This window comes from Fundulus heteroclitus, chromosome 14, assembly GCF_011125445.2.
Source record: "Fundulus heteroclitus isolate FHET01 chromosome 14, MU-UCD_Fhet_4.1, whole genome shotgun sequence".
In the NCBI taxonomy this organism is placed as follows: Eukaryota; Metazoa; Chordata; class Actinopteri; order Cyprinodontiformes; family Fundulidae; genus Fundulus; species Fundulus heteroclitus.
In genome coordinates this window covers 28,973,181-28,992,269 of record NC_046374.1, presented here as the reverse complement: position 1 = coordinate 28,992,269, position 19,089 = coordinate 28,973,181, and the positions used below count along the sequence as shown (strand labels likewise).

The 19,089-nt window shown below is 38.4% G+C and overlaps 2 protein-coding genes across 2 annotated transcripts; both read left to right on the top strand.

Annotated features, from left to right (window-relative positions):
- Positions 1–5,837: 5,837 nt before the first annotated feature.
- On the top strand, positions 5,838–6,711 carry LOC110367074. Its single transcript, XM_036146934.1, has 4 exons — positions 5,838–5,981; positions 6,115–6,180; positions 6,349–6,459; positions 6,535–6,711. Exons 1-4 carry the CDS (start codon positions 5,915–5,917, stop codon positions 6,591–6,593), a joined length of 303 nt encoding a protein of 100 aa, XP_036002827.1. The 5' UTR covers positions 5,838–5,914; the 3' UTR covers positions 6,594–6,711.
- A 3,951-nt stretch (positions 6,712–10,662) lies between these two features.
- On the top strand, positions 10,663–18,388 carry LOC105919013 (placenta-specific gene 8 protein). The gene is made up of 4 exons (XM_036146693.1): positions 10,663–10,671; positions 10,759–10,865; positions 10,956–11,110; positions 17,382–18,388. Exons 2-4 carry the CDS (start codon positions 10,766–10,768, stop codon positions 17,553–17,555), a joined length of 429 nt encoding a protein of 142 aa, XP_036002586.1. The 5' UTR covers positions 10,663–10,671; positions 10,759–10,765; the 3' UTR covers positions 17,556–18,388.
- Positions 18,389–19,089: the final 701 nt, after the last annotated feature.

Sequence of the window (19,089 nt, the reverse complement as noted above, 5' to 3'; positions counted from 1 at the left end):
TTTCTCAATTTTTTCTGTATCAAGTTTGATACACTGGGCATTTACTGTCATGTATTTATCTTTTCCCTAACAAAAGCATTGTTTATCTTAAACACAAAGCAGAAATGAATTAAAATAGCAACTGGGGCATCGACTGATAAAATATCCAAGCCAACTTTATTTTTAAGCACATACAACTGACTAAAGTATTAAAAGGCATTATGTCAGAACAGAGATACAAGAAGGTATACCTGGATCCTCCGATACGCACATTTTCACCTGTTTATCTCTTTCCAGACACGTAATATTTTTGTTGCATTACTGAATTTAAGACTCTTTCACTTATACACTCTAACTGAGCGCAGAAGTACAGGATTTGATACGGCAGGTTCTTTTTTTTAAGGAGAGTACCAGCGTTGTTCAAGAAGTCAGAGGTCTCAGGAACATGTGTTTCAGAAATGACACGTTTGGTGTTTTGTGATTAAACAGCTGGTTTTACGGGAGTTTAAAAGAACAAATACAAATAACGGCCCCCTTTTTTTCCCCTCGCAGGTCTTCTCAAAGTGAAAAAAGGTCCGCCACCTCAAACATACTATACCAAAAGAGAAAAACTGACCCTGATGCATTGCTTCTGCTGTAAAATAAAGAACAGGTGGAGAGACAGTAAGTCTAACTGTGTGGGGGTGTTTGTTCTTCTCTCCTTGTTTATACATATATTTATTTAAAAATGGAAAAAAAGAGATGCTGTTTGCTGATTTTTCTCTCCTTTTCCAGGAACCGCTGCCATTAAAGCATTCTGCAACTTCTCGTGCAACCCTCCAACCCCTTTATAAAACCAGAGGACGGTGTGAGAGTCGTGCTTTAACCCACAATCTGAATTGATGTTTTTGGTCTTAATCAGCGGCCGTATCAGTTTAAATTGTCACTGTCGTTGATTTTTAGCTCCGTCCTTGCTCTGTTGTTTGTTTTAAACTGCTCTTTTGAATTTCACTGTATCGTTTGCTCCTCAGCGGCGCTGGAAATGAGGGTTTCCCCGGCATAGAATGAGTAAATGAAACCAAAAAAGTATTACACATGGATCAGAAGGAACCAAAAAAACAACATTATTCAAAGTCAGCTGCAGTAAAAGAATGCATGATGAGAAGTCTACAAGTTGTAAATTTATCTCAAATGTCAGTTTTTTTGTGTGTGTTTAAGAAAGAAACTTTGTAAAACTGCATGTTAAGAAAACAGATTTTTTTCAACTAAGAACAAAACGGTTATTTAAATAAAATCCCCTTCAGTTTAAGTCTGTAGTTTCTTTCCACACCGTGACGTGTTTGTGTAACAAATTCTGGTAGAAAAGATGGTAAAGCTGTAACTTCTGCACCAATCTGTCACCAATTAACGAGATACGTTGCTGAACATTTCTTAAACAAATGTTCTTCCAGTTTAAAAAGAAAGGGAGTGAGGATCCCAGCGATTTCAAACATGTAATGTTTGTGAAAAATGAAGCGTAATATAGTGATGAAGCAATGAGTCAATTGTAGTTTTATCAGGAAATCCAGTTAGGTTGGTTCACAAGATGTTTTTAGCTTCACCGAAAATAAAGGTAAAACACCCTGAAACCTATTGGTAAAGATGAGGACATGCAAAAGTAATATACAACTTAGCATTAGTCAAGTCAAAGTAAAAGTTTTTTTCCATAGCACATTTAGTACCTCTTAGGCCCCAAGGCGATTTCCTGAAAATGTGCTCAAATTGAATTAATTTTTTTCCCAGCGATTAAATGACAAATCAGACATTAGTCGAATACACAGACATTGCAAAATTGTTTGAAATTGTTTTAACATGATTATTTAAACATAGTTTGTAACTGCAAAAAAAAAAAAAAAGAATTAGAAAAAGTTATGATGCTCCTCCAGTAGTGGGGGCTGCAGCTTAAGAGGTTTTTTAAAACAATGATAGTGGACCAAAGGGCTTCACAACATATACATCATAAGTAGCATAAAGAGTTTTAATTGAGAAAAGTATAATTAAAACAATAAATGAACAACAAAGTAAAATGTGTAGTAAAATATATCAAAAAAGTGTGAAAATTAGCACAACGGAAGCTAAAATAATCTTTTCAACTTAAACTAAAGGGTGTTGGCAGTTTATTTAAACTGTTTCCTTGTAGATTTTAAGTCCCTTCTTTATTTTATGGGAACAATTTGTACAATGCTTTATGTTTTTTTTTCTTAATGGAGTGTTTTGCTCTTCTCTTTTGAGTATTGATGTGCTATTATTAATAAAGTAAAAGGGGTAAAAAAAAAATAGCTGTAGCATGATTTCTGCCTTTAATTTGAATAATTTCTTCAGTGGGTAAAAACAAATCACACATATTTTCTAAAATCCACAACAATCAGTAGGTAGTTTTTAAGTAAGTATTCTTTCATTTAAATAACACCTTTTGGAGATCTAAAATCACAAAGTGCTTCATAACAATAAAAGAAATAATCAAAAACAACCAATTAAGTAAATGTCTGTCTAATTAAGTCTTGAGGTGTTTTTTTAAAGGGTCAGTAGATTCTCTGGGGCGTAGGGAAGGGAAGGGAGCTCCAGAACCTCAGAGCCACTGTCTGGAAAGCTCGATCTCCTCTTGTCTTACAGTAATTACGGGGAACTACCACCAGCAGCATCGTGTTAGATGACCTAAGAGGCTGCAAAGAAGACATGGGCTCTGATAAGTGCACAACATATTTAGGGGCTTTGCCTTGGAGTGCCCTAAAAGTTAAAACCACAAATCTTTAACTGGATTCTAAAATTAATAGGGAGCCAGTGCAAAAAAGCCAAAGGAGGGGTTATGTGGTCTGTCCTGTTAGCCAGTTAAACGCCACGCCGGCGTATTTTGCACAGCCCGAAGGTGACCTAGATATGCCTCGTTTAAACAACTAAAAACACTATCACAGTAGTAAAAGCAAGGTCAAATAAAAGCACGATTTCGAAATCTGTGTTTGGTGCAAAATATCTCAGTTCAGAGATGTTTCTTAGGTGACACAACATTTTATAACAAGTTTACAGAAAGTCCCAAGCGACAAAGTGCTGTCAAAGAAAAAAAAAAACATTTTTTTGACATCTTTCACAGAAGGAGATAATAAAAAAAAAGATTTTATGATTGGGAGAAACGATCAGGGTCTTCTTGATGTTAATCTGTAAGTAGTTTTTATAGAGCCAAGGTTTGATTTCTGACAAACTTGGGTGTTTGTGCAATTGAGACAATTTATTGGAACAATACAACTGAATATCATCAGCATACATGTGATGACACATGTTTTTAAAGCCTTTAATGATTTATAAACACACTTTATTCATAAAAACTGTAAAATATAAGATATTATTTAAACCACTTTAAAACAAGACCAGAAAAGCCAAAGCAGTCCTTCAGTCTGTCACAATTTCATGTTCCACAGTGTGGTAATATCCAATAAAATCAAAACAGCGTGCTGTCCGGAATCAGCCGCCATCAACTAGAAATGTTCAGTAAGGTAATTTCAGAGCGCAGTTTATGAAAACAGGTTGAAAAACATACGTGATAGCATTGGCCTCCATAAAGTCGTTTAGTTGTTTAGTGGCAAGTTTTTCAAAGATTTTTGAGAAGAACTTTAACTTAGAGACTGGCCTGTAGCTATTGGGGAGAGTTGAATCCAGATGTTGTTTCTTTAGCACAGGATCTGACATGGTTTTTTAAAAACAACTTGGGACTGTGCCAGATAAACGAAAACAGTTAATTAGATCCACAAAACCGGGGTTCAATCCAATCAAATACATTATGCCACATGAATAGGAGTGGAAGGAGAAAAGGAGGGGTGTGAATATTAGAAATAGCTTACAACATAAAGTAATAAGCAGCATGTCAAAAGTGTCCTAAACAAGCAACTCAAAGATCGCAAAAGCAATACAACATGGTTGTAAAAAAGAACCCTCTTTGCAGACAGTTCGTAAAATATAAAGCAATAGAGGCGGAAAGTAAACATAAGAGCTATAAAAATAAACTAATTGATGTTGTATGGACTGGTAAAGAAGGATTATTATACCAAATTATTACACTATAACAATAATAACATTAAAACCATGTGGAGAATTTATGATACTACTGTCAGAAACTATATAAATGATGTTGTTAGTGGGTTTAATACATCTTTTCTAGCGTAGGGCCAAATTTGGATGCAGGAATAAGTAATAAGGAACATAACTTATATAGGACATTTTTGACCAATCTGTATAATATGGTTGAACTTGACTTTGTAAAGTGCCTTGAGATGACATGTTTAATGATTTGGCGCTATATAAATAAAATTGAATTGAATTGAATTGAATTGAATAACTTTTAGACCAAATGGTCTAAAAGTTATGTTCCCTGAAACCTATACTTAACGTACCTGCAATGGGTAGATGAAAAAAAATCATAGACATTGTCAATTGGTGTAACACTAAAACATAAACAGACTGGAATGGCAAAGACATGGCAATGATCAAAAGTGAAATCAGCAGTGTTGTAAAACCATTCCTCTGCAATTTATCTTTCCTTACTGGTTTGCCTCCTCCAAAGATGAAAAATACCAAAGTCATCCCATTAATTAGGAGAGAAACATAATTTCACTAAATACAAACCAGTTTATTACTTTGTCAATTTTCCAAACTACTAGAAACACAGTTCATAGCCTAATTGCATAAATTCACTGATAAAAACACAATCTATTTACAGAAATTCAACTTGGCTTTAGAGCAAATAGATCAACGATAGTGGCATTGGACGTCATGGAGGACGTCATGGATGGACATCATGGAGGAAATCATGTATTGTATTGAAAAAAAAGATGTATTAGCAATGTTTATAGATATGCAGAAGACATTTGACATTATTGGTCACAGGGAAAATACTTATATGAGGAACAGGTGACAGTTTGTTCAAATTGGTCAACAAAAATCCAACGTTTCAAACATTACCTGTGGTGTCCCTCAGGGGTCAGTGTTGGGTCTTGTTTTCTACACTCTAGAAAAGTTACACGTTGTCTTATTTTCTGATGACACTAGCAAACTTTGTTCAGGGCACATGCCACAGCAGCTCTGGGAGGTTTTTACATCTGAAATAAGTAAACGAAAACCCTGATTTGACTTAAACAACTTTAAATCTGAGCCAAACAAAACATCTGTTTTTTTTTTTAGGAATCTTAAAAGTAACATAAGAGTTTAAGTCAAGATAGATAATATTGACATGGAGAGAGCAAATTGTTTTTATTTCTTCTTTTTTTTTCAAAAGATATTCATTCGAAATAAATAAACATTCATTCATTCAAGTCAAGTCATTCCAGTTTAATCCAATACAGTCAGATTTAATAAATGAATATAAAAAAATCAGTTTGTGCAAAGGTTTTACATAATAGAAAAGAATTAGGTACTAAACAATTGATAAATCTGATTAAGTATTGAATAATGAGAGAGATAGATGACTTTTGGGAAGCCACCAAGGAAATAGCCAGTAATAAAACAGTAACTGCATCCTAACTCCATATTATCTGGTCAAAGCAGAACTGGGCTCTATGTGAGTCTACTGCATGTAGCTCAGTTATGGTTCCCAATATATTTTTACCCACACTTAAGTTTCTGTTAGTTGGAATGATCGTCATCTCCCATCTTGGTCATCTTGGATAAATGCTTCACAGCACACACGATGGATAAACTCCAAACATCCTCTCAGATCTTTATTGCATTTTATTAATGATCCAATGCAGAGATTAAAGATTAACATCCACCCTCTTCCTCCTGCTTCTCCAAACATGCCAGGACAGGTCCTCAAAAAAAACAACCTTCACAACCCTACATGTCCGAGGCTTGTGAAGGTATAAAAGGGTCTGTGTGCAGTTCTGCAGAAGCTTTCGGACGCCTTGGAGAGAAAAGATAGAACACGGAGAACATGGCCAAGCTCCTGGGAGCCCCTCTTCTGCTGATCGTACTGGTCGACTGCGTCTTCAGCATGACGGGTCAGTAAACGCTAACTCACGTGAAGCTGCTTTTGTGTTGCATAATGATGTAGCTTCCTGTCCGTAGCCATTTTCAAGAATTCTGTGTGTTTTCTGAGTGCTTATTTTATTTTATCGTATTTTTCGTTCGCAGCCTATCATGATGAATTTCATTCGGCTGGATTCACAAGAACAGAAATACGTAAATGCAGATGCCAAGGTGAGTTGTGACCACATTTGGTCTTTGCTAAGAAGTTCTCATCGTGATCAAAACTTGTTGCATGTGAGAATGGAAGGGGCAAAGCAGCACCCTTAAAGCTAATATTAAATTAGAGAGCAAAAGAGTGTGAGAGCTGGGATTTAACCATCTTTGTTGTTGTTGTTGCAGTAACCCAGTCTGGCAGAATAAAGTGCCCCTTTCCCCTCATACCCACAAATCAATCAGAGAAGCTGTCTCTGCAGAGATGCCTCTGCTGTACAAGAAACCCCAAGAAAAACAGTAAGTGAAGCAGAATCATGTTGCTTTTATTTTTTTACATTACTCTCTAATTATTGTTTTCTCTAACCTTTATAGGAACCACAAAGACAAACGCATTCTGTCGCTTCCAGTGTTTTTCTCAAACGCCTTTATAGATGATGGGGCTTAGAAGATATAGCAATGAAGACGTGGGTGTCTTTGTATGGAGAAAACAAGACATCAACTGATGACTGGGATATGATAAAAAAAAAATCTGTGTATTGTATAATGGAATGAATATTACTGTATTAAAAGTTACACGTTGTATGAGCAGGGCTGCTGTCCAAATGAACCCTTTTCTGTTAAAATAAAATATTAAAATGTAAGCCTGCACTGAGACAATTTGAGCCAGGAATAAAACTATTGTTAAAAAAAAAAAAAAAAAAAAGCATTTATGTAGAGAGGCCTATTGTTATTGTTGTTTCCTCTTTTTTTTTTAAATGTTGTAATATTTTTAGTTTGCTTTTCACTCTATTTTAGAAATTCTTTTTCGATTTTACTTAGTTGTCTTTTGAGAAAGAAAAATTGTAAATTATTTACCTTTTCAATAGAAATTTCTTTTTGATACTCTGCTAGTAGTGAAGTTATTTTCACATTCTAAGTTTGTGATATAATGTGTATATTATTGTGAATAAAAATGTTTTTACATAAAGATAGGATTTTGGATTGTTTTGTTTTTTTTGCCTATAGTTTGATTGGACACATTTATGTAAGCTAAAAAATATAAAGAAGAAAAATAAAATATTATTTGAAAGAAAAGACGAAGTTCTGATAGCTCCTTTAGTCTACCTATCAAATTTATTACATACAGATTCTGACCATAACATAACCTATTTTTACGAAGTTATATATTGCTTACATATATATAAACAATATTGAAAATATTGTTTCTCCATTATTTCTTATCCTTATTTTCGAGTAAACTAATGATAAGAAAATAACCAGCAAGATGTAAGCTTAGCCTGGGTTAGCATATAATATTTAGCGTAACACTACATATGGCTATAGCTAACAAAATCCATTCAAGATTTGTTGTAATGCTAACCAAATAAAACACACCATAACAAATATGGAGCACGAACTCAAAATAAGTGTTTTTCTTTTATAAATTTTGGAAGCAAACAGTTTTCCTTCAACCACAGGGGCTTACAATGGATACCTGTAGCTAACTATTTACGGCAAACTATTGACAATGGGGTATTTAATAAACATGAAACAATGAGGAAATATTCAGTAATGTAAAATTTATGAAAAACATATTGAGATCAGATACAACAGTTACATAAACCTTTGCTTATGTTTCTCTCTACTTAGAACTTGCATCACTTTCCATTCTAATATCCATTGGTCTCCTCCTATATATTGTTAGCCTCAGAGAATAATTCCCTAAGCCATATTTCAACGTTTTCAGAAAATGAAAACAAAAACACTTTTCAGCAAGCATGTGAAATTCTTTATCGATATTGTAACTATAAGCCATACTATGGCTTTATGCTATCGGCAATTATGCTATAAGGCTAACGATACAACATATTTTTACGATCTGCAAATATAATATTGTTATTGTTTTATTACCAATTTCAGCATTTGGTAAGATGATAAGTCCTTTTCAAATGAAATCTGGGGGCACTTCCGGTATGTAAATAAAAAATAAAAATCATGATGGGTTGAGCTGTTCCGTTTGGGATGGGTTGGGATGGTGGTTGTCCGGCGTGCTCGCACGGTAATGTAATGCTAAAAGCAGCGCGACCAGCTGCCAATAAATGTTGATTCATAAAACACTGAAATCGGGGACATTCTGGTGACAGCTTTATCCGGAGACAGAGTGACCAAAACGAGGACTGTCCCTGGAAATCGGGGACATCTGGTCACTCTATAAAAACTTTGTCTTTCGGTGGCTAACAGTGCTAACATGTTCTTGCTCTAGTTACCGATTCATGCACAAATGTTAGTGAGCTAACTTTAAGTATTTAACAAATACTAAACTAATCAGGGCTGCACAGCACCATGGCAGCTTTGGTACCCTAACCCTTGCAACAATAAGGTCCTGGGTTCAAATCCTGGGCTGGTGTTTTTCTGCATAGATTTTGCATGTTCTCCCTGTGCATGTTTGGGTTCTCTCCAGGTACTCTGGTTTCCTCCCAAAGTCCAACAACATGACTGTTAGGTCAACTGGTCCCCCCTGAACTGCCCTTAGTGTGTGCCTGGCTGTTCGTCCTGTGTGTCTCTGCCCTGTGATGGACTGGCGACCCGTCCTGGGTGCACCCCGCCTCTTTCCCAATGACCACCATGACTCAAACAGATAAGCAGGTATATATAAAATGGATGTAATGGGTGAAAACTGATAAAAAGAATCAATTATGTACTGCTTATAAAATATGTAGCTCAGACATAGTTGTTTCTCTGCCTGTTTTTCTCCGTTTCCATGTAAAATCTCCCCGTTCCCTTATTTCCCTGTTACGTTTCTGTCTTTGACCATTTATTCTGCTCCTGTAACTAATCAGCGCTTCTATTTGAGAGCAGATGTGAACCATGCTTATCTCCGTTGTGCCATAGATGTCACATCTGGTAATCTATTGTGAAATCCAGCCTGTCAGCTTGAAAGTCCTCATGTTTTTGGCTCGGTTGAAATACGGGTGAGATTCCCCTAACGGCATCTTTTCTCATTGCTGTTATGCTTGCTTTTGAAAGAACAACGGAAGATCGGATCGGATCAGCAGCGGTGTGTTGTTTACGTGAAAATCTAACTGTAAAAAAACGGGGCAAGTTAAAGTGCGGCTGACACAGTTGTTGCAGGTTATTCTATCTGTCATTATTCTTGCTACTTTGGTGGTTTTCCAACTAATAGACACCCAGAAAGCTCAGTTTATAAGGAATGGCTCTAGATTCTAACCTAATGTTTTCTATTAGGTTAAAATCTAGAGCCGGTGTTGTAACATTTGGGTCTTGATAATAATTACCTGGCAATGAACAAAGTATTTATTTAGTTCTGAAGTTCTGAAGCTGTTATGGCCAAGGTATTGTTGTCAATCCCATCTATATAAAAATGTATACTGTCTAGTATTAATATTCCAGCTACTGAAGCTTACAGTGTCTACAGTCTTTCACCTAATTAGTTAGCAGTCATGGGAACAGAGCTGCCCTGTTTACCATCTGAACGTTTCATATTTATACCAAAACAAAGTAAAAGAGGGAAGACAGAAAGCAAGTGACATTCAGTTACACGACGGGACAAAATAGTCCACTGTGCTTGGATTTGAAGATATTTAAGCTCCTAAACGGGTAAGTCATTTAAACTTTTAAAGCACGTTAAAGATCTTCCGTTCCACTTCCTGTTTGGAGAACTCGGACGTGAATCATATCTGTGAAAACATCGGTTTGGCCCTGAGCCATATGTTGCGGACTGCTTCTCTTCTCTGAATTTGGCTTGTGGCAAAAAACAAAAAACAGAACTAAAATACAACTTATGGCTGAAAAAGACAGGATTTATGATTTTCTGTATGAACAGGGGGGTTTAGGGTTGAATTTAGGAGATATGTAGTTTGTGGTAAAAATTCCAACATCTAAGTTTGTTGTTTTTCTATTTAAATTTTCTTTTTGTAACTGGAATTGGTTTCTATAGATCTAAATTGATTAGTTGTGTAAAGTCTTGCAAGGCCAAATATGTTTAAAATGATGATTGCTTTACATTTCGTTTTTTGCCAAACGACATCAATGTGCACATTTTCCCTTTTAGTGAACCATTTCAATCAACGTTGCATTATCAACAGCAAACAGGCTTAAATTGGAGCCAGCCAGACTCTCTCTCTCTCAGTTTCTCTGGAAACCTTTTAACACCTATCCAGGGGTCAATTCTGGAAACTCGCACTTGAACGAGTCACCACTGCGGTATTAAGGAAGAGGGTCACTGTTATAACTTAACGTGTAAATGCATGACTTGTCGCCAAAGGAGAGGTTTTTCTTTAAAAGCACATTTGCTAATGATTCACAAGTGATTTGGAAAGTTAAAATTCGAGACTCAAGAAGGTCTGGTGATCTTTCCATTATCCACATCAAGGAAATATACGGCACGTTCCCTCTCTAGTAAATGTTTAACTTAGATTACTCTTGTGACTGATCAGATATTCAAAAAAACCTATTAATTACAATGGGGCCTGTTTTCAGTATGAGGGTAACACTGTCTCACCCAACTAGGTGATATGAGCTCATGAACCTAATAAATTGGGTTTGATCTGAACTTATTTATGAATATGACCCTTTTACATGGCATTGGATGTGCAGCGGAGCTATGTCCAGACATGTGGTGGGTGTGCAGCCCAAGAACCGGGTCGAGGAGGCCGGGGAGTGGAGCACTGGCCTGTGCGAGTGCTACAAAGACCTTGGAGACTGTAAGTGGATGTAAAATGAGTGAAGATGTCAGGATTCTGAGGCCAGCTGTCGTTTATGTCCAGCGTGACTGTGTCTGTGTGTGTTTGCAGGCTGCTTTGCCTGCTGCTGCCTCCCGCTGTTTGCCTGTAAGGTCACCGGTGCAGTGGGTGCCTGTCCCTGCCTGCCTCTGCTGGACTGTATCAGCTGCGTGCCTCCGGCCTCTCTGGCCATGAGGGCTTCTGTCAGGGAACGATACGGCATAAAGGTGTATCTCGCCACAGATAAAACATCTTTATATATATATATATATATATATATATATATATATATATATATATATATATATATATATATATATATATATATATGTATATGTATATGTATATATATATATATATATATATATATATATATATATAAACAACTTTGTTTTTAGAAGCTAACATCTGACTGTCAGGGTTTTAGGTGTCGGACTGAAGCTCAGGAGTCGCCTGTAGAAGATGGTGATGAATTTAGTGAAGATTGCAGGCTTAGAGAACACAAGAACAGGAACACAACAGGGATAAGACGAGACTAGAGTAGCAATAAAGATGAAGACAGAGGACCTGACAAAGTGTCTGACAGAGTGAACTGGACTTAAAGAGCAAAGAGACGGAGGGAAACCATAGGTGGATAATTAAGACAGCTGAACTGGAAGAAGTTATTCTATTTGTAGCTTTGGACAGGTTGGACACAATCACTTTGGCTCAGAAATCCCCAAGAATACACTTTAACTTATTTCTTATTATGACCAGAAATTAATACAGTCTTTCTGTATGTTTGTTAATGTATGAAAGAAGTCCAGTCAATGATTTACTTAGCTCATTCCTTGGTTTTCCCTCTGTTTTAGCTGAAAGGTCAGATCAGAGACCTTAAGCTTTAGCTTTATGAATTGAAACAATTAAGCTTTGAATTTTTAGTGATGAAGCGCGTTCCAGTGAAACAGCAAAACAAAAGAAGTTATTCTATTTGTAGCTTTGGAAAGGTTGGACACAATCACTTTGGATCAGAAATCCCCAAGAATGTACTTTAACTTATTTCTTAATATGACTAGAAACAAATACAGTCTTTCTGCATGTTTGTTAATGTATGAGAGAAGTCTAGTCAAGGATTTACTTTGCTTATTCCTTTGATCTGACCTTTCTGACACTACAGCTAAAACAGAGGAAAAAAACAGACCTGAAGCTGTAACTTTATGAATAGAAACAATTAAGCTTTGAAATTTTAGTGATGAAGCGCGTTCCAGTGAAACAGCAAAACAAAAGAAGTTATTCTATTTGTAGCTTTGGAAAGGTTGGACACAATCACTTTGGATCAGAAATCCCTAAGAATGTACTTTAACTTATTTCTTATTATTAATAGAAACGAATATGGCTTTCTGCATGTTTGTTAATGTATGACAGAAGTCTTATCAAGGATTTATTTTGCTTATTCCTTTGCTTTTCCTACGTGTTTTTTTCTGTTCATGTACGACACTTTGAGTCGTCTTGCTACTGAAAAGTGCTAAATAAATAAACATGCCTTGCCTAAATAAACTTGCCTTGAGGGATACAGTCAGGCTGAGGGAAATTAGGTGTGATGAACTGGCAGGCGCAGGTAATTAAAACAATATATATACTATTATAGTACAATATAGATACCACACAATGCTATAATTCGCTATGTTAAACTACAGGAAATGTGCTTGATGGACAGTAGAAATCACCGTGATCAATACGGATATCAGATGTATAGCTAGACATAATGTGACAGATTAGTAGTAGAATTGAAATAAAGCAGATTCTAGATTAGATTAGTTTAGATAATTAAATTCAACTTTATTGTCATTACACAGGTACAGGTACAGGGCAATGAAATGCAGTTTAGGTCTAAGCAGAAGTGCAATAGCAGCAAGTGCAGGATAAACAATGGTTCCATTAGTACAGGACATGAGTTTTTACTGAATAAATATAGAGATGTATACTATTATAAACAGAATTTTACTGATAGACTTGTCCTATGAGTATAACATATAGATAACTAGTATTGTGAACTAAATTTACAGCTGGATATGTAGCGAATATAATACACAGGAGGATTACAGAATCACAAAACTTCCGTCGGCAACCCGGTTGAGCCCATCGTTGACAGGGTGAATCTCAGACTCTGCTCATGTAACTGGAAGCTGAGCAGTTTTTGATGTACTGTTTTCCTTCATTACTGATTATGATTCTCTCAGTGAAGTGCTGTTGAGACGTAATAAACACCGGCTGTAATCGCTGAGCTGATTGTACCTCGACGTGTCCCCACTTTAATTACTCCGAGCTCCAGGAGATTTGAATGGTTGTGATTACTGCCGAGCGCATGGAGACGCCACGGTACTGGAAGGCAATAAAGACATTAGACAACGGTCGTCAGTAAACGTCACGCTTTAGTAATACAAGCAATGAGTCGGTACATAGGGTAAATGCTGACGACAAAGTAAAAAAGGAGCTAAGAAAACTGGCAATGGGGGATGTTTCTCCAAACTGGATGCGTGACCAAAGACTGCGATAGGCATCGGCCCTCCGTGCAGATACTTGACATGCAAATAGCACATGGCTCGTCAACGGTGCCGGTTCCGTGTTGCAGAAGTGCAAGAGTCCTTTTCTGGGACAGTGAAGAGAGGAGAACAGATAAGGCACGATGTGGGAGTGGTTGGAGGCCCGGCAGGCAGAGGCTGGAGCGCTGCCATCGGAGACGAGAAGGTGGCTGGTAATGTTGGCTTACTCCGAAGGCGGAGTGGGCCGAGGATTCAGGGCTGCAGAAAGCGAGCTAGGAGGATGCCAGGAATGCTTACGAAAACAAGTCCAGGCCTGTAGGTTGTTTTGTTTTGCGAAGCGGCTGTTTTCCCACAAGATGAGAAGTAAGAAACCCGTCGCAGGGTGGCTCCTGCGGAGAAAGTTGATTTTTAAGCAGTAGCTTTTTGGTCACGTTTGATGGATTGATTTTGTGTATGATTGTGCAGAGATAGGCGCCACTGTCACCAAAAAAAAAAAAAAAAAAAAAAAAAGCTGGAGGGTCATGTAGTTTATGGAGTCTAATTGTATGTCTGGGGATCTAAGTGAATGAGTCAAGCTGTTTATACTGCCATGAAATGTTTTCATCATATCAACTGCACAAGATTAAGCATTGGAGAAGCAGAGCTACGGTGCGGCAACAACTTCCAGCGTCCCCAAAGAGGAAGTAGATTCTTTATTTACTGGTGGTTCAGAATAGCGACAAAATTAAACCTAGCTTTGGTATATAGTCGTTATGACAGTAATAGGAATGAAAGAGCTTCCTCGTGCCAGCCTACCCCACACCCTGGACATGGTATAAAGAACACCGGACATTGTTGCGCAACATAAGCTTGCAACACATTCCTGCAACATCTACACTGTTTCACAGCACGTCTGAAGCTTTGGATTTATTTTCCTGTTTTTTCTGTTCCTGACGGATGCCTTTTTTGACAGTGAGATCCATCTGATGCTTTGGAAGGCGTCTGTAGATGTTTGCCCTGACATAAGAATTCAAGACAACCCTAACAGAGCAGCTGACTCTAAATGACTTAGAGTTAGACTTAGAGTTAGACAACTTTATTTGTCATTTTGTATGCAGAGAGTGCGTACAGAACGGAATTTCGTTTGCAAAACGCTTGGAAAATCACAGTATATTGCAGTAAATGACAGTAAATTACAGTGTCCCTTTTGTGGCTTCAGCAGTTTTAACAGTTCAACAGTCTGATGGCAAGGGGGAAAAAGCTTTTGCAGAACCTGGTGGACCTACAGCGAATGCTGCAGAACCTCTTTCCAGAGGGCAGCAGGGAGAATAGTCTATGGTGGGGGTGTGAGGGGTCCCTGATGATGTTACGGGCTCGGGACACACAGCGCTGTGATGAAATGTCCTTGATGGAGGGAAGAGGAGCCCTGATGATCCCTTCTGCTGTCCTCACTACTCTCCTCACGTTCTTCCAGTCGGCGGCACTGCAGCCTCCACACCACACAGAGAGACAGCTGGTCAGAATGCTCTCTATGGTGCTTCTGTAGAAGGTCGTGAGGATGGGCGAGGGCAGGTGGGCTCTCCTCATCATCCGCAGGAAGTACAGTCGTTTCTGTGCCCTCTTCACCAGTGACGTGGTGTTCACAGTCCAGGTGAGGTTGTCCGTGATGTGCACCCCCAGGAACTTGGTGCTGCTGACCACCTCCACAGCTGAGCTGATGATGAGCAGTGGTTGAAATGAACACGAGTTTCTATTTAGTGGCTATTTCTTAGCACATGTTTTGTTTTTTTCTAGTGAGGACGGGTCAAGCACAAAAACACGGGGTCGGCTGGCGGAAGCTCAAGCAGGCAGAGATGGGATGACCTGGCGAGGGATGGTTTGTGGGAAGCAGGTTTAAATGGGCAGAGTACAGCTGGTTATGATGAGCAGAGCCGTGGATGAGGAGATGTCAGTCAGACAACTCACAAAACACAAACAAAAGCCAGAATTCATGACAGAAAAATGAGTAAAAAGTTAGTTTTTCATGATGTGCCACCTTTAAAAATAACACAGCTTTCACAATTTGGTTTGATTGATAAATAAGATGGTTTCCCTCGATTTATAGTCTTTGAAACTTGAAAAAGTAGCAATGAGGGTTTAACATTGTGTCATTTTTCTTCCATTTTAAGCTAGATTTGCTCTCAGTTTGTTATTGTCTTGTCTGATACCTGACGATGTTATGGAAGAGGATTACGGCCACTCAAAAAAAAAACCATGTAAATCTACTAAATTCTGACTTTTTTCTCCGAATTCTGAGATTAAAGTCAGAATTCTGACTTTTTTTCTCAGAATTCGGAGAAAAAAGTCAGAATTGAGTCTTTTTTTTTTTTTTGAGTGGCCCTAATCCTCTTCCGTACAATGTACTGAGAGTAGTGGTAATTTTTTTGTTATCACTAAATGCTGAAGACCGGCACAGATCTGCACAGGCTGATGGGAAACGCTCACTGTCACCTTCAGGTTTCCGCTGATCATAACAAAGACGTGTGCCTGATTCAACACGGTCGCTGGTTTTCTTCCTCCAACAAAACAAAATGAAGCGTTGAACCTGTTGACATGTTTGTGGGCGGTGAAATTATTCTGGGTGTTTGTGTCACCTCCCACATGCGAATCACAGCGAGGGCCTGTGGTTTTACACCACACTGTGTTTTTGTCATATTCTGTGACTGTCCGCGGACCAGTGGGATAAGACAGAGTTAAAAAGAAGACGTGTTGAAGTGGAAAGGTGGAAATGGGTCAGAGGTGAGAAATGAGTAAGAGACGTTCAACCAAACGCTGAAGGTCACATGATCCATCCATCCATCCATCCATCAATCCATCCATCCATCCGTCTGTCTGTCCAACCGTCCGTCCGTCCGTCCGTTCATTCATTTATTCATTCATCCTACCTTCCTTCCGTCCTTCCGTCCATCCATCCATTCATTCATTCATTCATTCATTCATTCATTCATCCATCCATCCTACCTTCATTCCTTCCGTCCATCCATCCATCCATTCATCATACCTTCCTTCCATCCATCCATCCATCCATCCATCCATCCATCCATCCATCCTACCTTCCTTCCATCCATCCATCCATCCTACCTTCCGTCCGTCCATCCATCCATCCATCCATCCATCCATCCATCCATCCATCCATCCATCCATCCATCCATCCTACCTTCCTTCCATCCATCCATCCATCCATCCATCCTACCTTCCTTCCTTCCTTCCATCCATCCATCCATCCATCCATCCATCCTACCTTCCTTCCTTCCATCCATCCATCCATCCTTCCTTCCATCCATCCATCCTTCCATCCATCCATCCATCCATCCTTCCTTCCATCCATCCATCCATCCATCCACCCTTCCTTCCATCCATCCATCCATCCATCCATCATCCATCTATCCATCCTAAATCAGTGAGTCAGTCAGTGATCCATCCATCCTTCCTTCCTTCTTTCCATCTGTCCATCCATCCATCTATCCATCCATCCATCCATCCATCCATCCATCCATCCATCCATCCATTTATCCGTCCATCCTTCCATCTGTCCATCCATCATCCATCCATCCATCCATCCATCCATCCTCATCCATCCTCATCCATCCATCCATCCATCCATCCATCCATCCATCCATCCATCCATCCATCCATCCATCCATCCATCCATCCACACATCCAAATGTTCTGGGAAAGGATGGACATGTTGACATTAATAAAGGAAAGTGCAGCTTTGGTTCCACATATTAAATGTAATCCAGATTAATTTTATTGTTTTATTGTAACTCTGTTTATGACTGCATGCAGTTTTCAATCTGTTAAGATCTTTTTTCCAGGTAACCAACAGCAGTAAAAGTTGGTCTACTGTACAGCATTATAAAATGATAAAAAAAAAAAGGTTTCTTTTGCACCTGAATGTAAATGTTCACCTTTCTGCCTGGGCCTCCCACTTAAGTTCAGTTCTTGGTGTGTGCAGGGAAGCGTGTGGAGCGACTGCCTGTACGGATGCTGCTGCTATACGCTATCTTGGCTTCAGATCTCCAGGGAGCTGAAAAGAAGAGCAGCATCCCACGCCGCCTCCTCCTCGTCTTCCTCCTCCACAGCCAGATACAGTGCTCTGACCTCCCTGCAGGGGGAGCACTTGGTCTAGACACATGTGGGACCTCTTCTTTCCCTGGTGCCAACCAGCAGGAGAAGATTTAATCACTCTTCCTGAGGCCTGGAGCTGCTCCCTGATTAACTCCAAAGGGACATAATGAGTCCTAGAGGCAAATGTCTATTTTCTTTTTTCAAAAGCAGAATATAAATCGTATGCATTTTATTTAAATAATTTATGTTTTTCCTTATATTTTTTAGATATATGTATAGTTTGAAAAAATCAGTTTTCTTTGTCAGATTGACAAAGAAAAGTTATACAATATTACATGTGAATATGTTGCATAACTAGGCTCCAAAATAAATGTGTAGGAGTAGTTTTCCTCCTTGTTGCAGTTTATTTTTTTATTTTGACTTCATTGCTTGCCAGACTTTAACATTTTTTCATGAGTGTTCGTCGATTTGTTCTTTGGGTCATTGTTCTGCTCCAGAAAACACAAACCTTACTATATGGCTGCTGTTCTTTTTTTTTGTGTGTGTGTGTGTTTTTTTAAGCAACATTGTGCTTAAAAATATTAAATTTTCATTGTGCTTATTTTGTGCCCAGATTTCAGTTTGCAAGGTGGCTCGAAACTTCAAGAGCAAACCCAGGATAGACCAAATGTGCATGAAAAAAGTGGCAGAACGGAGCAGAGTGTCAGTCGGTGTTTGTGTTGGCAACATGTAACGCAGTGATAGAGCTTGAATTATATGATATCACCCTAGTTTGTTGTAAAACAGGACATAAACAGGGTGGCATTGCCGGAAAACTTACAACTGGACTTTGGTGAACAGCAATAAAATAATGTGGATCATATTTAATGGGAACAGAGCTTTGGCTCAATTCCACTTAAATGTGTTTAAGTAGAATTGCTTATGTTGCATTCACTGCATAAAGGACAGAAGGAGCAAACATATATGAAAAAACAGATGAGAGTAAATGACTTCTCAGTGCTATACCTTATATCACAACTTATAACACAACGTCACAACTAGCCGCTTCAGAGCCACCACGTAGTTGGAAAAGCAGCAGCATTAGTCGCTTTCTGTTTTGTAAAAAAGTAGAGAAAAATCTTTTTAAAAAAATCTTTTAAACTGATCTATTGCACATAATTTTTGTGCATTTTATCAAACATTTTAAGATAAAAAGTAAAAAAAACAACTATCTGATTGTTGCAAGAGGACCTGTTCAAGTCTTGATAAATGCTATTAATACATTTTCCTCCTGGAGTTGAAGTGGAATTACTTTGATGCATTGTTTAGACATACATGTGCGGACTGTGATCGTCCAAGTAATTAAAAATGAAATGTTTTCCACCATCAGACATCAGTATGAGCACAAGGAGATGGATCTGAGGAAGGGTCGATCTCTTGCTGCTATAGTTAAAGTACCAGGCCTGTCGGATGGTGTAATGCTGACAAAGCTGATGATGGCTTTCACTGTCACGTGTCATGTTTTCTATTTATTTAAAGCACGCTGCGTTTGAAATCCATCGGCTACCCAGGGGTAAGGCTTTTGTCCCTCTGGACCACAAGTGAGGTAAGACTCA

Excerpts from the sequence above, each read along its gene's own strand:
- LOC110367074 (XM_036146934.1), top strand. The coding sequence starts at position 5,915 with ATGGCCAAGCTCCTGGGAGCCCCTCTTCTGCTGATCGTACTGGTCGAC. Across the intron at positions 6,181-6,348 it reads ACGTAAATGCAGATGCCAAG|TAACCCAGTCTGGCAGAATA; the intron begins GTGAGTTGTGAC and ends TTGTTGTTGCAG. Across the intron at positions 6,460-6,534 it reads AAGAAACCCCAAGAAAAACA|GAACCACAAAGACAAACGCA; the intron begins GTAAGTGAAGCA and ends TAACCTTTATAG.
- LOC105919013 (XM_036146693.1), top strand. The coding sequence starts at position 10,766 with ATGTCCAGACATGTGGTGGGTGTGCAGCCCAAGAACCGGGTCGAGGAG. Across the intron at positions 10,866-10,955 it reads CTACAAAGACCTTGGAGACT|GCTGCTTTGCCTGCTGCTGC; the intron begins GTAAGTGGATGT and ends GTGTGTTTGCAG. Across the intron at positions 11,111-17,381 it reads GGGAACGATACGGCATAAAG|GGAAGCGTGTGGAGCGACTG; the intron begins GTGTATCTCGCC and ends TGGTGTGTGCAG.